This window comes from Aphis gossypii, chromosome 3 (genome assembly GCF_020184175.1).
Source record: "Aphis gossypii isolate Hap1 chromosome 3, ASM2018417v2, whole genome shotgun sequence".
In the NCBI taxonomy this organism is placed as follows: Eukaryota; Metazoa; Arthropoda; class Insecta; order Hemiptera; family Aphididae; genus Aphis; species Aphis gossypii.
The window spans coordinates 3,993,106-4,010,598 of record NC_065532.1 but is presented as its reverse complement, the minus strand read 5'-3'; the positions used below and the strand labels follow the sequence as shown (position 1 = coordinate 4,010,598).

At 30.2% G+C, this 17,493-nt stretch overlaps 1 protein-coding gene across 3 annotated transcripts in view; it reads right to left on the bottom strand.

Moving 5' to 3' along the window:
* Nucleotides 1-9,481, bottom strand: part of LOC114121192 (homeobox protein orthopedia) — a 41,767-nt gene extending 32,286 nt beyond the window's left edge. For 2 of the 3 annotated variants that reach the window (XR_007605032.1, XM_050203935.1), the window contains exons 1-2: nt 8,650-9,481; nt 3,437-3,906 (exon numbers count right to left, since the gene is read on the bottom strand). Coding sequence is in view for 2 of the 3 variants with exons in the window: in XM_050203935.1 (XP_050059892.1) it covers nt 3,437-3,906; nt 8,650-8,692 (513 nt within the window). In the remaining variant the exon portion in view is untranslated. The remainder of the gene's footprint in view (nt 1-3,436; nt 3,907-8,649) is intronic. The other variant, XM_027983419.2, reaches the window with a different exon arrangement.
* Nucleotides 9,482-17,493: the final 8,012 nt, after the last annotated feature.

Here is a 17,493-nt window from a genome sequence, read left to right as displayed (position 1 = left end):
GAATTCGTTTTTAGGTACCTATGTATACACTATAATATCTGCAGTATACCGTAGTTTTTATAACTATTTAGTAAGTACTTAAACTATAAATATAGGATTTATAGTGTACTTATATATTAGTATATATAGGCTATAGGCTATAATATACTATCGTTACATCGCTTAGTAAAATAAATTAAAACACTTAGGTAATATACTTATTTATATTTCATTGTTTCTATGTATAAATTAACTTGTATAAATACCTAACTCATGATAGTTTCGATTAATCGACGTTTCACAACATGAAATTTTGGTTTTAGTTTGTATATTGCTCAAATGTAGATATGATTTATTTAATTACACGTCCAATATATTTAAGTATATACCTAAATCTATAAGTATAATATATAGCTTTTCCTGTCTCTTTAAACTTTAAGTAGATATAGTGATTGTAAATAGGTATAGGTACTATTAACTGTGGTAAATTATATAATTAGTATTTATTTTATTACATAGTGCTGATATAGTGGTCGAAAAAAGTTAAAGTTTACTTTCTATTGTGTTATTATAAGTAGTGATAATAATTTTTTTTTTTTTTTGTTTTTTTGATCATAGATAAAATATTATTAAAATAACTTTTTTAATCGTGATATCGCAAACCTAATTTATTGAATTAAATCTTTTAATACTATAATAGTACCTATATGTGAAATTATTATATTATTGTGTTTAAAAAAGGTTTTTTATTTCGTTTATCGAATCCGAGATTAAATATGTAATTAGTGCAGCGTAACGAAATTCTGCTTGTAAATCTTGATGTATAGAATTATAATTAAATTCAACAAATTGTAACATAGGATAGGTAGGTATAGTGTGTACTAAAACAGCGAACTCCTTCCGAGATTTAATTTACCATATTATTATTTAATTTTATTATATTTTTCTTCTTAGTCTAATAACAATTGTCGTTTTTTATTATTAAATATAACTATGGCATATGATTTCTTATACATTTTAATCATAAATAAAATGATCACGAAGTTATTAATTATATAATAATATTACTATTATCTACATTTACGATGTACTTTATATTTTAATATATTTATATTATTTGTAACGCAACATTTTTGCCCATAACGTATATTATCGGAATAATATTATCAAGTATTAAGAGTTAAATGTTATCATACTATTAATATAAACGGTGTATATAGTATATAATTTTTAGCAAAAATGGTATCAAAATGTTTGTGAGATATCCAATATTGTTTACTGTAATAACTGTAGTAGAACATCACGTGAGGCAATGACAAAAACGGTTCGCCTATATTATGTGCCAGTGTCATATGCCGTATGGCCGTATTGTCCAATACGTTCAATGCGTCGTAGGAATTTAGTCAAATCAGGCATTTTACTAAAAAAATGCTTAGGTATATGTATAGTCAAAGAATTTAATTTTTATGCAACTTCACTATCCGCCTAGACATTTAGCCAAATGCCTGTTTCAAGTCAGACAAATAATAAAAATGAAACATTTTATATTATTTTAAACGTTTAACCATATTTTTTATTAATTATTTATTGCTATTTGATAAACACGTAGGTATATGGTGTTTATGATGTTTAATTTTGTGGACATCGGTACTATTGTTTTAAGAATTAAATCATAAATATATATATATATTATATATAGGTAAGTACTAGTATTGAGTAGTGAGTACTATATTATATAATATTATTATTAAATAAAAATAAAACTTCCACTGGTTTTACCTTAGAAAATTAGCATAGGTAGGTACCTACTTGGTTGTATGAGAACCTCATCTATATTGAGGTGTAAGTTTAAAGTTATGTTTTTAAAAAAAATATTCAATGTTCCAGAAAATGCCACCAAACAATATTATATGTAACAATGAGTAATAAATAAAAATTAACATTTGTAATATTATAATATAACCTTTTTAATCATTTTTTATACTCGAATTATCACATCTAAATAGTAATTACCTATATATATATATTTATGATTCAAATTTTAAAACAATTGTACCGATGTGCATGAAATTAAACATATTTCATATACCTACGCGTTTTACATATTAATAAATAATACATAGTTTTTTTTATATATATATAATAACAATAAATAATTAATAGAAAACATAGTTAAATGCCTAGTTATTTTATTAAATGTCTATAAGCGGATAGTGAAATTGCATAAAAATTAAATTCTTTAACTACATGCCTAGTAAAATGACTGATTTGACTATATGCCTACGACAGATATATTATAACCTAAGTTTTTCGTGTCACCGTTTACATAGATTACATAATGTTACAGTCGCAAGGTGAAACTATTGAGATGATCGTCTCCGGTTCGACGACATGTTCCGCTCGAGGGTTTACCATACGATCGGTGCATCAAGATATCCATTGCACAAAGCCACCTAATCGAGGGGTTTATGTGGAAATAGGATACGTTTATTTTATATGGCTCTATAAGATCGTTATTTAGAAATATCGTAATATCGTACTTGCATTTTTATTAAATAATATATTAAATGTGAGTCTGGAAAACTCATGGAAAACCTTTGTAAAATGATGTATGACAATTTTTAATATAAATATCGAGTACCTATGTCCTATAGTATTATTGTGTATTATCGTCGGTCATCGCTGTTCGTTTATAAACAGCTGGTAACATGCACTCATTTTGGTGTAATAATCAACTATGTAATATTCATGATTTTACTGTCAACCCGAACATTATTGGTATTCAGACGAACATCAAAGGATGTACCTATATGTTTACAATTATTGCTGCGTAACTGTGTATAATCGACATACAGTATATGGTCACGCGCCCCAAATAATTTCCACCTGCATGTTTATTGTGTCAGATAAATAATGGATAATGGATAATGAAAATATTTTTGTAAATATTATATTTATACCGGTTATTATACAAACATAATTATACAATATACAATTTTATATTTTTATTAATAATTAAGTATTGTACTAAAATATGTACGGTTCAAGATTATAAATCATATTGCAGTCGAATTAAAAATGTTTCAAACAATATACACATACCTAATATAATTATGATCTAACAGTGACAATATATTATTACCCGTCAATACGGTTAGAAGAATATTATTATAATTTATTTATGGTCGAATTCAATTACATAATGAGGGAAATTTCGCAGTATATTGTTTGAACCAAACGAGCCCCCCCCTAAATAATCCATCTGCAGGTTGTGTTGTTGTTTTGTCTAATCATAATATTACGGTCAAACCTATAGAGTGCGCCGACAGGGTTTAATCCAAACGGGTCTTGTACTCCTGCCGCCGAAAAACTTGTGGCTTTGGATCACCCGACGACGGATATCGCAAACAATATTGTAATAATCCTTAAGTAAAAAATAAAAATGAAATATAATTACCTGTACTCGGGACTCGGTGAGACCGATTCGCATGGCGATCTCCTCGCGCATGAAAATGTCCGGATAGTGGGTCTTGCTGAAGCACCGCTCCAGCTCGTTGAGTTGCGCCGGCGTGAACCGGGTCCTATGTCTCTTCTGCTTGTTCGGTTTTCCGGCGTCGTCGCCGTTGAGCCCGGCGCCGCCACCACCGGCGGCAGCCACAGCGGCAGCAGCGGCCAGCCCGTGACCGGCCGCGGTCGACAGGTCGAAACCGCCGCACGACAATCGGAACGGTCCGCCGCCGCCAGCACTTCCGGTGCCGGTGGACAGCTGATGCGGCGGTGACGGGCCGTTGCCTTGTTGAAGATGACCGTTACCTGTGCCGCCGCCGAGTCCGTGACCACCGCCGACGTCGTGAACGCCTCCCCCGCCGCCGCCGGTCTGTAGCTGGTGTAGCGATCGGTGCTTGAGACCATCGAAGTCCTTATGGCCTGTGGTTCGCAAACGACGTCAACAACAACAACAACAACAAAAAAACACGTCAACATTTTTATATTATATTACTAAGTACAATTATTAATGTGTTGCATATCTAAACTAACATACCCAATAATATATTAGATTATTAAACTGCGCGATAAAAAACCATTGCCATATACCTACAGGAATTTGATGAAGAAGATTCGACGTACGTGACAATTATTGCCAAACCTCAGTAAACCACACCAACCGCACATAGGCAAGTGTAAAGATTATTTGTGAGCTATATCATTTTTATTATTAACGACGTCACTGCGGTGTAAAGGTCTAGGAAAATGTCGAAATTATACAAATTGGATGCAGTGCGATAGTTGTTAATACAATGGCCGCCTATAATAAACCACGCCAGTGTGTTAACTGTATGTGCGTGTATGGGACGTCGATATTATTTGTGGCTGAACCGAACACTGAACGGATGTTAAAAGGAGACGACGCCACCGTCGTTTAGGGGCAACGCGATGATAATGTTATGCGAGCGAACGCGCGCACGTTGCGGTAACGATGCGATTGTCACGGGGCTAATTTAGCGCCGTAAACTAAATTTGACCGACCGACCAATCTGCAAAATCCGAGTTTCCCAATGCCGACGCTTGTGTGCAGAACACGCGTATAAATACGTAATAAATACGAGTGACGAGACGAAACGCACACGATAACAATAAAATTTAACTCGTATTATATATTATACACGTATACATAAAATATAAATAATACATAATTATGTAGAAGTGTATACAATGTGTAAAACACATATTATATGCATACATAATAATATACACAAGGTGATTCACCGAGCATGCTCGCCCCCTTTTTTCTCCGATAATGCATCTGATTCAAAGTCTGAATTTTGGAGTTTTTAAGTACACCGCCTATGTACTTATAATGTCTAATGAGTAGGGCTCGGATTTTCAAGCATACGCTTCTTTTTTTATACATGAAATAGAAATCTAATTTTTATACAAAACTTCGTTTCACGTCATTCTGATTTCAAATAAACCAATTTCTTTTTTTTTTTCAGTTATTTTAGCTGTAGAATTTGTATATGTTTATTATGCAACTACTATATAGTAAAAATAAAAAATTGAATTAATAAAAAACGTAGATTGCTAATTAAATTTTTATATTGGATTATTATTGCTTTCGTTATCGGCTTGTTTATTAAACATTATATTAAATGTATAGATTGTCGGTCTGCCTACATAATATAGCCTGCAGTAGCTATACGGTCAGTATAATATGCTTATAACATCGATAAAACCATTTCAAAATTTAAGATTTAGTGTTCCAGTTGGAAACCTCTTGCATGAAGTATGCACCGATCACTTTAGTAGTTTAGTGGATGTAAAACGAGTTCGTTTTCTATGTTAAACGTTAAATATTGTATCGGATAATAGTCAGTTTCACTACTGTAAATCTAAGGAAATACAATATACATGGTAATTAATTCTTCAAATTTTTATAACTAGTTCGTGTTAATTTTTGGTCATGCTTTTTTTTTGTTTTTTTAAAACAATCGTGTGCTTATTTAGTTGCTTATTATGCTTTAAAATCCGAGTCCTACTAATGAGTAATGACCATATTTTCAAACACATAAGATTTTTCGTGATTTGAACAAATGTATTATTAAATGTGAAAATGAGAATGAGTTGCGTTTGATGAATTACTCTGTATATACCTACATATAATAGATTAGAATAGGCGGGATAATATAGTGGACATGCGCACTAGTTGTCGTCGCCGCGGACTCTTCGTGTTGTCCGCGCCATAATGCTTGCTTACCTTTATCTTTCCTGTTTACTAGCTCTTATTCTTTCTCTCATTTGGTATTCGATTACCGTTATACCCTTAGATGAAATACAATTATGTCATATCATAACATCAGTTCACGATACTTATAATTCGATATCGACTTTAAGTGTATAACATGTATATATAGATAGCAGGGTAGGTACATAGGAGTAAGAAATTTATATAATATTTCCAATCTAAAACGACAACATATTATTATAATATTATGTCTGTTTATATAATATATTATAATACGTGAACTGTGGAAAGGTATAAGTAGGTATTTTGTAGGTACTTATATATATATAGTATCTATAGATGCTAGATAAACGCATTTTTTACGATTTTGTATACTAAGTAAGTATATGTATATACGAGTACTACCTATATGGCTATATAAGCATCTTTTCTCTATTTATGTTAATTTATTTAATGGTTTTATATTAAATTATATTATAAGCAACATTTAAATATAGAAAACAATTATAGGTATATTTAATAGGGTAGTAGAAGAAACGATTTTTATGCTCCACTTGGAAATTTTGTTTTTGCAATATTCGTCATTTACGTATTTACGGGATTCGACTAAATCAGTTTTCATTAATTTTTGATTTCGTCACCTCTGATTGTCTATATTCAGCTAGGTGTGGAATAAATAATTTAAAATTGAATAGATATATTCTTAATAGATAAGTCCTCATCAGCTATAGCTGTCTTGCTTAGGTTAGGTTAGGTAAACTAAATTCCTCAAAAACACCTTCATACCACTCCTGCTGTTTTGCAAAAGAATGAACTTTAGTCTTTATTATACGTCTTTTTTTTATCAGGCAGCCATTTTATAATAGCTGGACGAGGATCAAATACTTTAAAACATAATTGCACAAATTTAATTTTATATAAAGATAATTTTTTATTAATAAGAGAATATCAGATTCTCAATAGTCAATTGTGGTCGATGATATAAGTGATAACTAGAAAAAAACTAAGAAAATATTCTTTTTTAAAAATTTGAATAATGTATACAGGTACTATTTATACTATATAACTAATAGTCTTTATTGTTGGTACACACTTCTCGAATCCACCAGTGCACACTTCCAATTTCGGACTATACATACTTTTTGTTGGGGTTCACAAAAAAATAAGACCTGTACTATAAACATGCGTATATAATGTGTTACCTATATAACCTATATATTACGAGTATTATGTAGCGTGCTGCAGAGTATCCTTATTTTTATTTATCCAGATTTTGTTTAATATTCTAGTACCTTTAATATAACAGAAATGAGTTTGCGTGATAAAATTACACATTTTTTTTTAAATCTTTATATTCAACTTTTGCGCACCTGTTCGACTTTGTGTTCACTTATATAAGCACATATTACTGATTTTAATGTAATTTAACATAACATTTCGTTTTACTTACATTATGTAGGTAGGTACTAAATGATAGGTACTTATAGGTACCTAAATATAATGTCAATGATGGGTATACATATATATAAAGTATAAAAATGTTGTATAATGCGTATAGTTATATTACCTATTTGGTTGTAAAAATTTAAGTGAACATTTATTACTGTTCGCGCTATGTCTATGTCAGTCAATACAATATAACTACTGACAACACACTGCACATTTCATCGTATGATGGTCTCACTATCGTATATTTTACTGATTTTGTCATTTATTTTTAAGTCGTCATTCAATCAAGTAACAGTTGAATGTTAAACAAATATTATATATATATACATATCCAAGTATATAATTTATATAGGCCAAAATAACGGCGTACTCATTACCTATTTAATCGACTTCTAGGATTATTATTTTATTATTTAATTTAAGTTATGTGAAAAAATTGTGTGTGAATATAAATTCTTATAACTCACGAAGGTAAAATAATTATATAGTATTATAATACTTGAGTACAAATATATGACTACACTATGCATGCGTGAATTTGTGATAGTTCAAATGAGTAAAAATGTTTAATGCATATTAAGTAGTTATTGTTGAAAATTAAATAATGCATCTATCAATACATTGTGTTTACATTCTGAATGAAGCGAATTAAATTATTTATTAATTTTAAACATCATTAATCATGTATTTAAGAGAAATTGTACATTCGTACTTATACATTGTCATAAAAGCATATTTCAAAATTCAATAATAATTACAGTTTGTAATTTGTATAGATGAATTTAATAGATTGGTAGTACATGACACTTATTAAATATTTTTATTATATTTTACTGATTTTATAAGCATTACATTATCATGTTTACAATAATCTTAAGACTATGTATATGTAGACATGGAGACTTTTAGGCAGAGTATAAAAGAGTGATGGTATTAGATACAATATTAGAATATATCTTAATATGTACCTACTATAATTAAATGATTTAAATTTAAATAACTATATTTTTGAATTGGTAAATTGTAATAAACTACATTAGACTTTGCAACAGTTGCGATTAATGTTATTTTTCAAGATGTATATTATAATATTATATATTATTATAACATATTATACAATACATATTGCTTATTGTTATGTATATATGTATAATAAACGAACTTGGAATCATTTACAATTGCGTTACCTATCTATACATATGGTTTTCGAAGAGCACTTAAAGATCATTAATAATATTTTAACTGCAGTTAGGCATTAAATGATTTAGGTGTATACTTGCATGTACATTATTAGCCATTATTGAAACCTTCACAACTATTCTGTATATAAAAGTTACTCGATAATAAAGATGTAATCACCTAATAATCATTTTCGTTTATATGATCTATTTAAAATAATATATAAGAGCCATCACTTAATTTATTTCCCCCCCCCCCGTATTATATTATAATTATATATATACATATATTATGCTTACCGCCGACATTGTTCGGGCCGATTATACTGATGTTGTTTAGCATGTTCGGCCTTAACCCCGGCCTAAACGGTATCGATGACAGAATTGTGATCGATTTTTAGTTCTCGGCGTTCGCGAAAAACGTGTACAGAGACGATTTTGCAGTCTGAAACCGAGCCGAAGACGGATATGCGGGTAACGCAAAAAATCGCTAATAAACACTGTCGGTTTTCGATCGCGTGGCCGCGGCGTCTGTGCCGCAACAGTCGAACGAACCACCGGCGGCAGACGTCCCTCGAGGAGGGCTCGGCCGACGGCTGGCCGAGGTCTTCATATAGACGCGACGGCGATCGCGCGCTGAAATCTTTCTATATCCGGTCGGACGACGACGACGACGACGATTTAAAACGGCGCTGTAACGACCCGCGAACCAACACCGTCGCGGCGTAGCTGCAGTGTATGTTAAAAATAATATTATTTCCGTTATTATAATATAATATGTGTTACACGCACTGCAGGCGCGAACGGTATGCGCCGCGAATACAATATAATATGTATGATAATTTTTTATACGGACTGCTTTGAATTGTGCACAAATATATTACAGGTACTCGATAAAATATTACTCGTACAAGCGATGTATCGACGACGGTGTTACGCGATACGAAGTACTAGCGCGTGTGATGTAACCATTATACATGCGACGGCGCGGATGTTGCATTCGGAAAACGCGACTCGGCGACAGTGCGGCGGCGGCGGTTTTTACGGCTCGCGCCGGTACGTACGCACACCTGGAGCGACCCGCGTCTTGCCGAGAGGCGTCGGCATTACCCAACAGCAGCATCCGGCCGCCGGTCCGATTGGACCAATCGGCGGCCGACGTGGGCGCGGCCAACGTCAGACCCGGGAGCCCGGCGTCGTCCACACTGCACCGCCGCGCCGCCACCCCGCGCGTTCACGGTCGTTCACTCGTCGTCCGCCCGCCGCCGTCGCTCGGTGGCCCGCGGCACTCGAGTATGGATGATGATAGTTATGCGAATTGAAAATGAATGAATCCTAAACGCGACTGGAGAGAGAGAGAGAGAGAGAGAGAGAGAGAGAGAGAGAGAGAAAGAGAGGGAGCGAGACTTGGACGGAGAACGTGTAAAAAAACGGGAATCGTGGCAAGAATATAGTAGAGTGAAGTGAATAACTTTGCTCGGCGAGCGCGCAGAGAGGAAAGCGCTCACTGTTTTTCGTATTTTTTTTTTTTTTTTCATTTCTACCGAATTCCCAGGTATATATAATATTATACCTACAGACGGGCTAATGAAATATTGATTAGAGTAGGTATAACGTCAAGTGCCGCGCGTTTATACCGAGGGAGCGGGGGTTTTTTTTTTTATTTCTTATCCGTGCTACAATATACCTATATGTATACACGGCGATTTTTCTTTTATTTATACATTTGTTTTTATTTTTATCGTCGTCATACGGTTTATTTGTTTTCATTTTTCCCTAATATAATATATTATGATAACGTATGATTAAATGAAGTAGATATATAGAGCTATATTATTATATATTATATATACGAGCGGTTGCATTCACAATATGAATTTATTGCTCGCATCAGAAATGAAATATTATTATTATATTGTAGATAATAATATAAAATCATATAGGCATAGGTGCCAGCTGTTTTTGCGGCCACTACTTCAATGTGACCGTTTTTCCTTGCAGACGATATTACATTATTATTATTGGTCCGACATTTCTATTGCACAGTTATATAGTTGTTGCATGTGTATACGCTTTAGATTATTTTTTTTCAACTAACTATATACTTAATAATAATATATAACTTATTTGTTAAGCGTGCGGTATGTTGACTATATGTTGTGTTATATCTTATATTGGCAAAATATTACATATTTAATAGTTTATATAAAATAATATGTGCCTATTTCGTCAATGAATAAAATTATTTCATACAAAACTGGAGAACATACTAACTATTATATACTTAGGTAAAATTATAATTTTTATCTGTATAATAACAAATGATAAAAGTGTATTATAAGACACATTAGGTTATACCTTATATACTTTTATACTTCCAAATATATTTTGACAAAATTATGTTGTATAACTGGACGTTTTACAAGGCCGTAACTGGGGGGGGGTTCAACCCCCCCCCCGAAATTTTTTTGTGTTGTATTATGTGGTAGTAAAATAACAATTTCAATTTTAAAACACATTTTTTTTTGCTTAACCCCCCCCCCCCCCCGAAATTAATTTCCAGTTATGGCCTTGTATACCTATGTTTCTATGGTATCAATATATAAGTACGGTAATAAATAATTAAATGCATTTCATATTTAAATTGTAAGATATTTTTTATTATATAATTATTTTTTTTTGTATTGACTGAAAATTCATATAGGTACCTATTATTCGTATATTGGTCCTATTTAAAATTGTTAATAGCCAATATATATAGGGTATTTCTGAAATGAATGAGGACATTAGTATACGCGTACTCACTGTGATGACCCAATGAAGATTTTTTGAAAATTTGTTTCTATCTTCAAAATCTGGGTTTCTTTTAATTATTTTTGGAACATTATCTTAAATGTAAAAATAAACGTTCTAATTGTATTTTTTGCGAAATTATCATGCGAATCGAGACGTCACATCATTTTTGACGCTTGAATCGCCGACGAACAAAAAAGTTAGATTAGGTAAATAGTTAGTTATTTGTTGTTATTCAACATGCATGATTAACTAACACATTATTTTACATTGTAAACTAATTGAACGATGAAATAATAACATAATTATGATTAATAGAGCTTTAAATGATCTAATATATATAGGTACCTATCTATTATATTTTTATGTCTAGTATAACTAACTACTGAATTATATTACAGGGATAAATTATAACATGACGTGTTTTCATATTTATTTATCTATGTTTTTATTATCTATATTATTTACTATATTATCAATTAACTTTTATTAGAAATACATTTTTTTTTAGCTTTTACAGCTACAGTCCATTTACGCGACTTTCACGGCTTTCACTATTTCTCACCATCTCTGCTTATATTTTCACTCTCTTCTAACTCCATTCCTGGTGCAACCTTTATCAGGTCTGTTTTTAATGTGTCTATCCATGTTTGCCTAGAGCGGCCTCCGGGTCTTCTACTGTTGATTTCACCTATCAACTCTTGTGTGTTTATATATACACATACTATTATTTCTCCACAAGTGTCCCGTCTATTAATTTTGTTTGATTCTGATTGATCAATAATGCTTTTGTTTTTGGCTTTTGAAGTATATAGTTGATGGATCACCTCGTTTTTATCCGGGTCCCTTTTCTCCATTTTCAGAAATAGGATCATACATTCGACGGAGTTCTTTTCTTTCAAAAATTAACAAGTTCTCTTCTTCTCCTTTTGTCACCCACCATATACGTTTCACAATCATATGTTAGGACTGGACGTATAGATAACTGTGCAAGTATAAGTTAATCTTTCCACTTTTAGATAGGAATATGTTGTAGGTACCTAGGTATAAGAAATATTATAAATTGTAAAATTATTTTAACCCTAATAATAGTAGTTAGGTATAATCTACTATAAAATGTAAAATAAAAATACCACTATAGTAGGTATATATATATATATGATGATGATATTACAATAATATTAAAATGTTGGTAATAATGATTTTCAATTACTGGAAGGGTATATTATTAACGCCAAATAAATAGGTACATAGTACACGCATATATTTCGTACGTCGATAATCTATATCTCTTATATATTCGATATGTGACAAATATAAAGTATTTCGAATAGGATATCAAGTATCATTAAATCAATTATTATAATTAGAAAATATTCGAAAATGTTTGAAGGTAAATTATTATATGAAAAATAATTAATTACGATATAAAACATACTATACGCACTTGTAAAATACTTTTTCATTTTTTAATTTATTGTAAAATCTGAAACGAAATCAACTAAATGTTATATTATTGTTTACAACACTGAAATAAAAAAATCTATTAATTAAATTGTAGAAGATGAAGTTGTAATACATTATAAAGGTCCCCGAAAATGATGAGGACAGGTATAATCGGGGAATTTTGAACTTCATAGAACAAGAACCCTGACTCAAGATAAATAATTCAAAAAGAACATATTATATACGAATTTTATCTTAAAGATATAGGTAGCCTTATTGTTGCCGCGTTCAGCGCTTAATAATATAAAATAATAAGATAAGTTGTGCCTTTACGACTGTGAGGTAGGCAACATAATATGAATCATTACCTCAGCGCATTCAAATAAAATAATAGAGTATAAAGTGATAGTTGGTGGTAGTTGGTTTATTGAACTAATATAAACATTAAAAAATAGGAACGTAGGCGCAACAATGCTAATAGACAATATAAAGTATAAATATAATAAATTATCCAAATACTGTAGGAACTGACAATATTGGTAACAATATAAATAATATAAAAATTAACAATTTGGTTAATAATTGAACTAATAAATATGCCTGTATGGCTACAAAAATGCAATAATAATAGGTACGATAATAACCTAAGACCCGTCGGTCATACACACAAACATTTAGTCGACCAATACTCACATAACAGTTGAGACACATACCTGGTTTTACACTCACGCTACCGCATCGTCCTCACCAGGACCTGTATAAGTATGTCAAATAAGTTACAATAAAAAACAGATTGACCCTGCGTATGTGCGAATGTGCGCCGACAACTGTTCACGAAGACTTCACAACAATGAAACACTGAATGCAGCCCGGACAGGATCTCTAGTATACATTACTGTTCCCACGAGCAACGAGGTACATCAAAACACGTTGAATCACTACACAAATCGCTGGTAATTTTGACACCCTACCCTAAACTGGGGAACAACAAATTAAAGATGGCAATTAAAATGCTCAGAACGATAATTATCAGACGACAAATTCACAAAATCACAACAGCGTGGTTTGGGACGACTGCAAACAGAACATAAAATTGGAGTTTGACGAACAAGCTTACTGGACAGCGGACAAAAATGAAGTAACTGACTTTTACATGTAACGGACGAAGCACACGAAAAAACTCAATGTACGGTTTTTCAGTGTCAGTGTGTAACCACACTAAACAATAAACAATGGAAAAACTAAGAACTTTGTGACACTGAAAGCATGACGACCCGAAACAACTTAAAGTTTTGAACATAATATTACATAAGCGAATAAATACGAAAACACTAATAATAATGGTTCCACATCTGGCCGGTCGCACACGAAGGCCTGATAAGCCGCCGCCGACAAAAGGCTGCAACTGTGGAACGCACCGATACATGCACACGACAATGATAACATTAATAACACAACATTAACTTGTTTGCGGCGCAAACACTTATAATACCTACATATCTTATTCAAGCTTTTGAAGTATGCAGCATAAATATTATCATTAACATTATATATTTTATAGAAATAAAAACTAAAAACAGTAAAACATTCCAAATGCCCATATACATAATATTATTATATAGTTTATAATAATTAATTATTCTAAATATTTTAAAAATTGTATGGTGTATAAAAAATAATAATTTTCCTACATAGCTGGTAATTTTTTTCTATAAATATTTGAATTTTTAATGTCTCTAACATTGGTAAAAATAACGATTTTTTTTCAAATATAAATCTAATGAAAATGAAAATTTTCATCATTAAGTGTATATTATTGTTTTGTATATGTGTAAAGAAAAATATAATTTTCAAAATATTTAAATTAATTTAACGATATTTATACCATAACATTCACGGTGCGCTTACTTGGTATTAACTTATATATATTATATAATATTAATATATAAGAACAATGGTATGTAATATTATATTTATTATCTATTATAGTATAAAATAAATGCAAAGGTTATAGGCAAAAATAGAATTCAGCACAATTTATTGTAATATATTAAAGCATAACAGTCAGGCAGTCTACAATAGTATATAATATAATGTATCATAACTTCGATATTTATACTGAATGTCTGAATATTTGTGATTTATAAATATAGTGCTTGTATACTGTTTATAGTTAAAGGCTTATAGCCTTATTATAGGTAAGTAACATTTATTTATTAGCAATACCTATATTTTTTTCATAACGAAATATTATTAAAATTTTTGTGGATCAATCTTTTTGTCTAAGACTGGAAATTTTTAATTTTATCCTCCTAAAAGTAATAAATACATTCACTTTTCTTCCAAAAAACATATATTGATGTTGAAAATCGAATCATGTTTTCTACTATATAAATAATTATGTTTACGAATATAAATACATAACCAAAAAAAAAAGCACCACCCGTCATTGTAAAATCAATGTATAATTATTCAACACTGCTCTTATAATCTAAAGTAAACAAATTATTTAATATATGTAAATTCGTGTAGCGCTAGGTATGTATATTATTTTATCGGAAATTTTAGTATGACGCATTTTTGTTGAGCATGCGGCTGGCAAATGATGGTAATTGGTGACAGTGATGGTGATGATGAATAACGATGTTACAAGGATTCGCACTAAAAACGAATTCCCCTAGGGAGCGATCAGATAATTATTCTACTTTATCTTAAACTTCTACTCTTGGTGGGTCACCAGATAACTGTTTAAAATAATAAGTGTCTCAAATCTATCTATATCATATATATATAATATAATATGTATAATTTATTTGTATAAATATAACACATTTTTATTCATTCTCATATTTCAAAAATAATTTTAAATATATTATATTTTAGTGCTTTGTTTACAAATACTTTTTAATTATACACCAATTATACGCCTATAGGTTAAGTCTCTATAATATATTAGTGATAATTTTAAATACTTACTTGTTTATAAACACTCATTTAGTATTTACTTGAATAGTAGGTATTAATACTATTAACTATTAATAAGCACCATTTGAAATATATTAAACATCAGAATAATAAATAAACATTTTTGCTATATTATTTATATTTAAGAGCAGAATATTTTCTAAGAACTTCAATTTCATTACATAAAAATCGAATTTCAAAGGAGTATAATTAATTTGTTGTAACTTTTTAAGTATTTAAAGTTTAGATGAGCGGAGTTTTAATGAACCATCATTTTTCAGAATACCCCTGATCCCTGTGCTACTCGACTCGGCATAACTCTTAATTTTAAATATTTATAACTAATTAACTAATTGTTCGAAATTCATGAATTATACTTAAATGCACATTACATGAAAATTATTTTCATATGAAACTTGAAAAATAGTTCGTGTTATATTTATATTCATATACCTATTGACTATTGTTATTTCATATTTGTTATAGTTCGTATCGATTACACATCAGTAAAATCACAATTTAATTAAGCATATTATTATGCTTATCAATATAATATTATATTCTCATAAATTGTATTTACTTCATTATTTAATAACTTTGAATGTAACTTGTATGTCATTCATTAAATATTAATTTGAAGATATTGGCGCAAAATCTTAAAATGAAAAACTAGAATTTAGATACTTTAGTGCAAATTGCAGTGCACTTTTTATACTATATACAGTGGTTTTAAAAAGTTTAATAGAGGTACCTAATTTAAGTATTCAAAATATTGTACACACATTTTTTCTTTTGTAAATATTTAACTAATAAATATCAATACTTGTAAATTTGTTGAACAAAAATTGAAGTTAAAATACAAAATCTTATATATTTAATATTAAAATTAACAATCTAGCTATTTTCCTAAGTTTACGCAAGCGCATAATAGTAATTAATATATTAATATCTATGCATATGGCAAAGTAATCGTGGATGCACGTGAATACTAAGTACAATAAAATACATAACTGTTTAAACTTTGTTATACACACATATAACTATCTTAGGTATATTCCACGTGGAATAATGCAGTGTGATTTATTTTAATACCTTCATATTATGAATAATATAATTATAATACTCAGTATAATAAATAATAATACATAGGAACATTACTAATAAAATCATAAAAAGTTTAAATTATTTGGTGATTTCCTTTTTGTGTGGAATTTAAAACGGAATTTCTGAACAAACATTTTTCTATGATTATATAAGATTTGTTGGAATAAAACCCAATTTATTTTATCAACTGCAACAATACTTTTTTCAAGTTTATGGGTAATGGGTATAGTTAAAATTCAAATATAATTGTTCTCTTAAAATACATTTAAGATAAGTAGGTTATGTACTCTAATAATTACTTATTACTGTAGGGCTCGGATTTTGTAGCAAATGCTTCTTTTGAGGGGAGTGTGATAGAAAGATAATTCTTATATATACCTAAATACGTTTTGAATCGTTCTGATTTTAATGACGTAAACTTTTTTTTGCTTTTATTTGCTTTTTTTCCACAAAACCTGCTAGGTTAGGTTTTGCTTTTTCTCCTATTTTTTCTTGATTTTTACATATTTTTCTTGATAACTTAGCTTATTTCTATGTATATTTTATATTATTATAAGTCTTGGACTATATTAATATATTATTATTACCAGGAATTTTAAAACCAGTGAAAAAATCAGTAATAAATATATGACTGATAAAATAACTGTCGTTATTGTGCCGAAATAGTTTTATCTACAATTATCTATAGTTGTATTTACGACTCAAGGAAAGGGAAAACTATTTGAATTATACCTGTGTACTTTTATAGCACGTTCTAATACTTTAGTTGGTCGGTAAATATCAATCGACAATTAGTGAGGTATAGACGTATAGTGTAAAATAACTTGACTAAATATA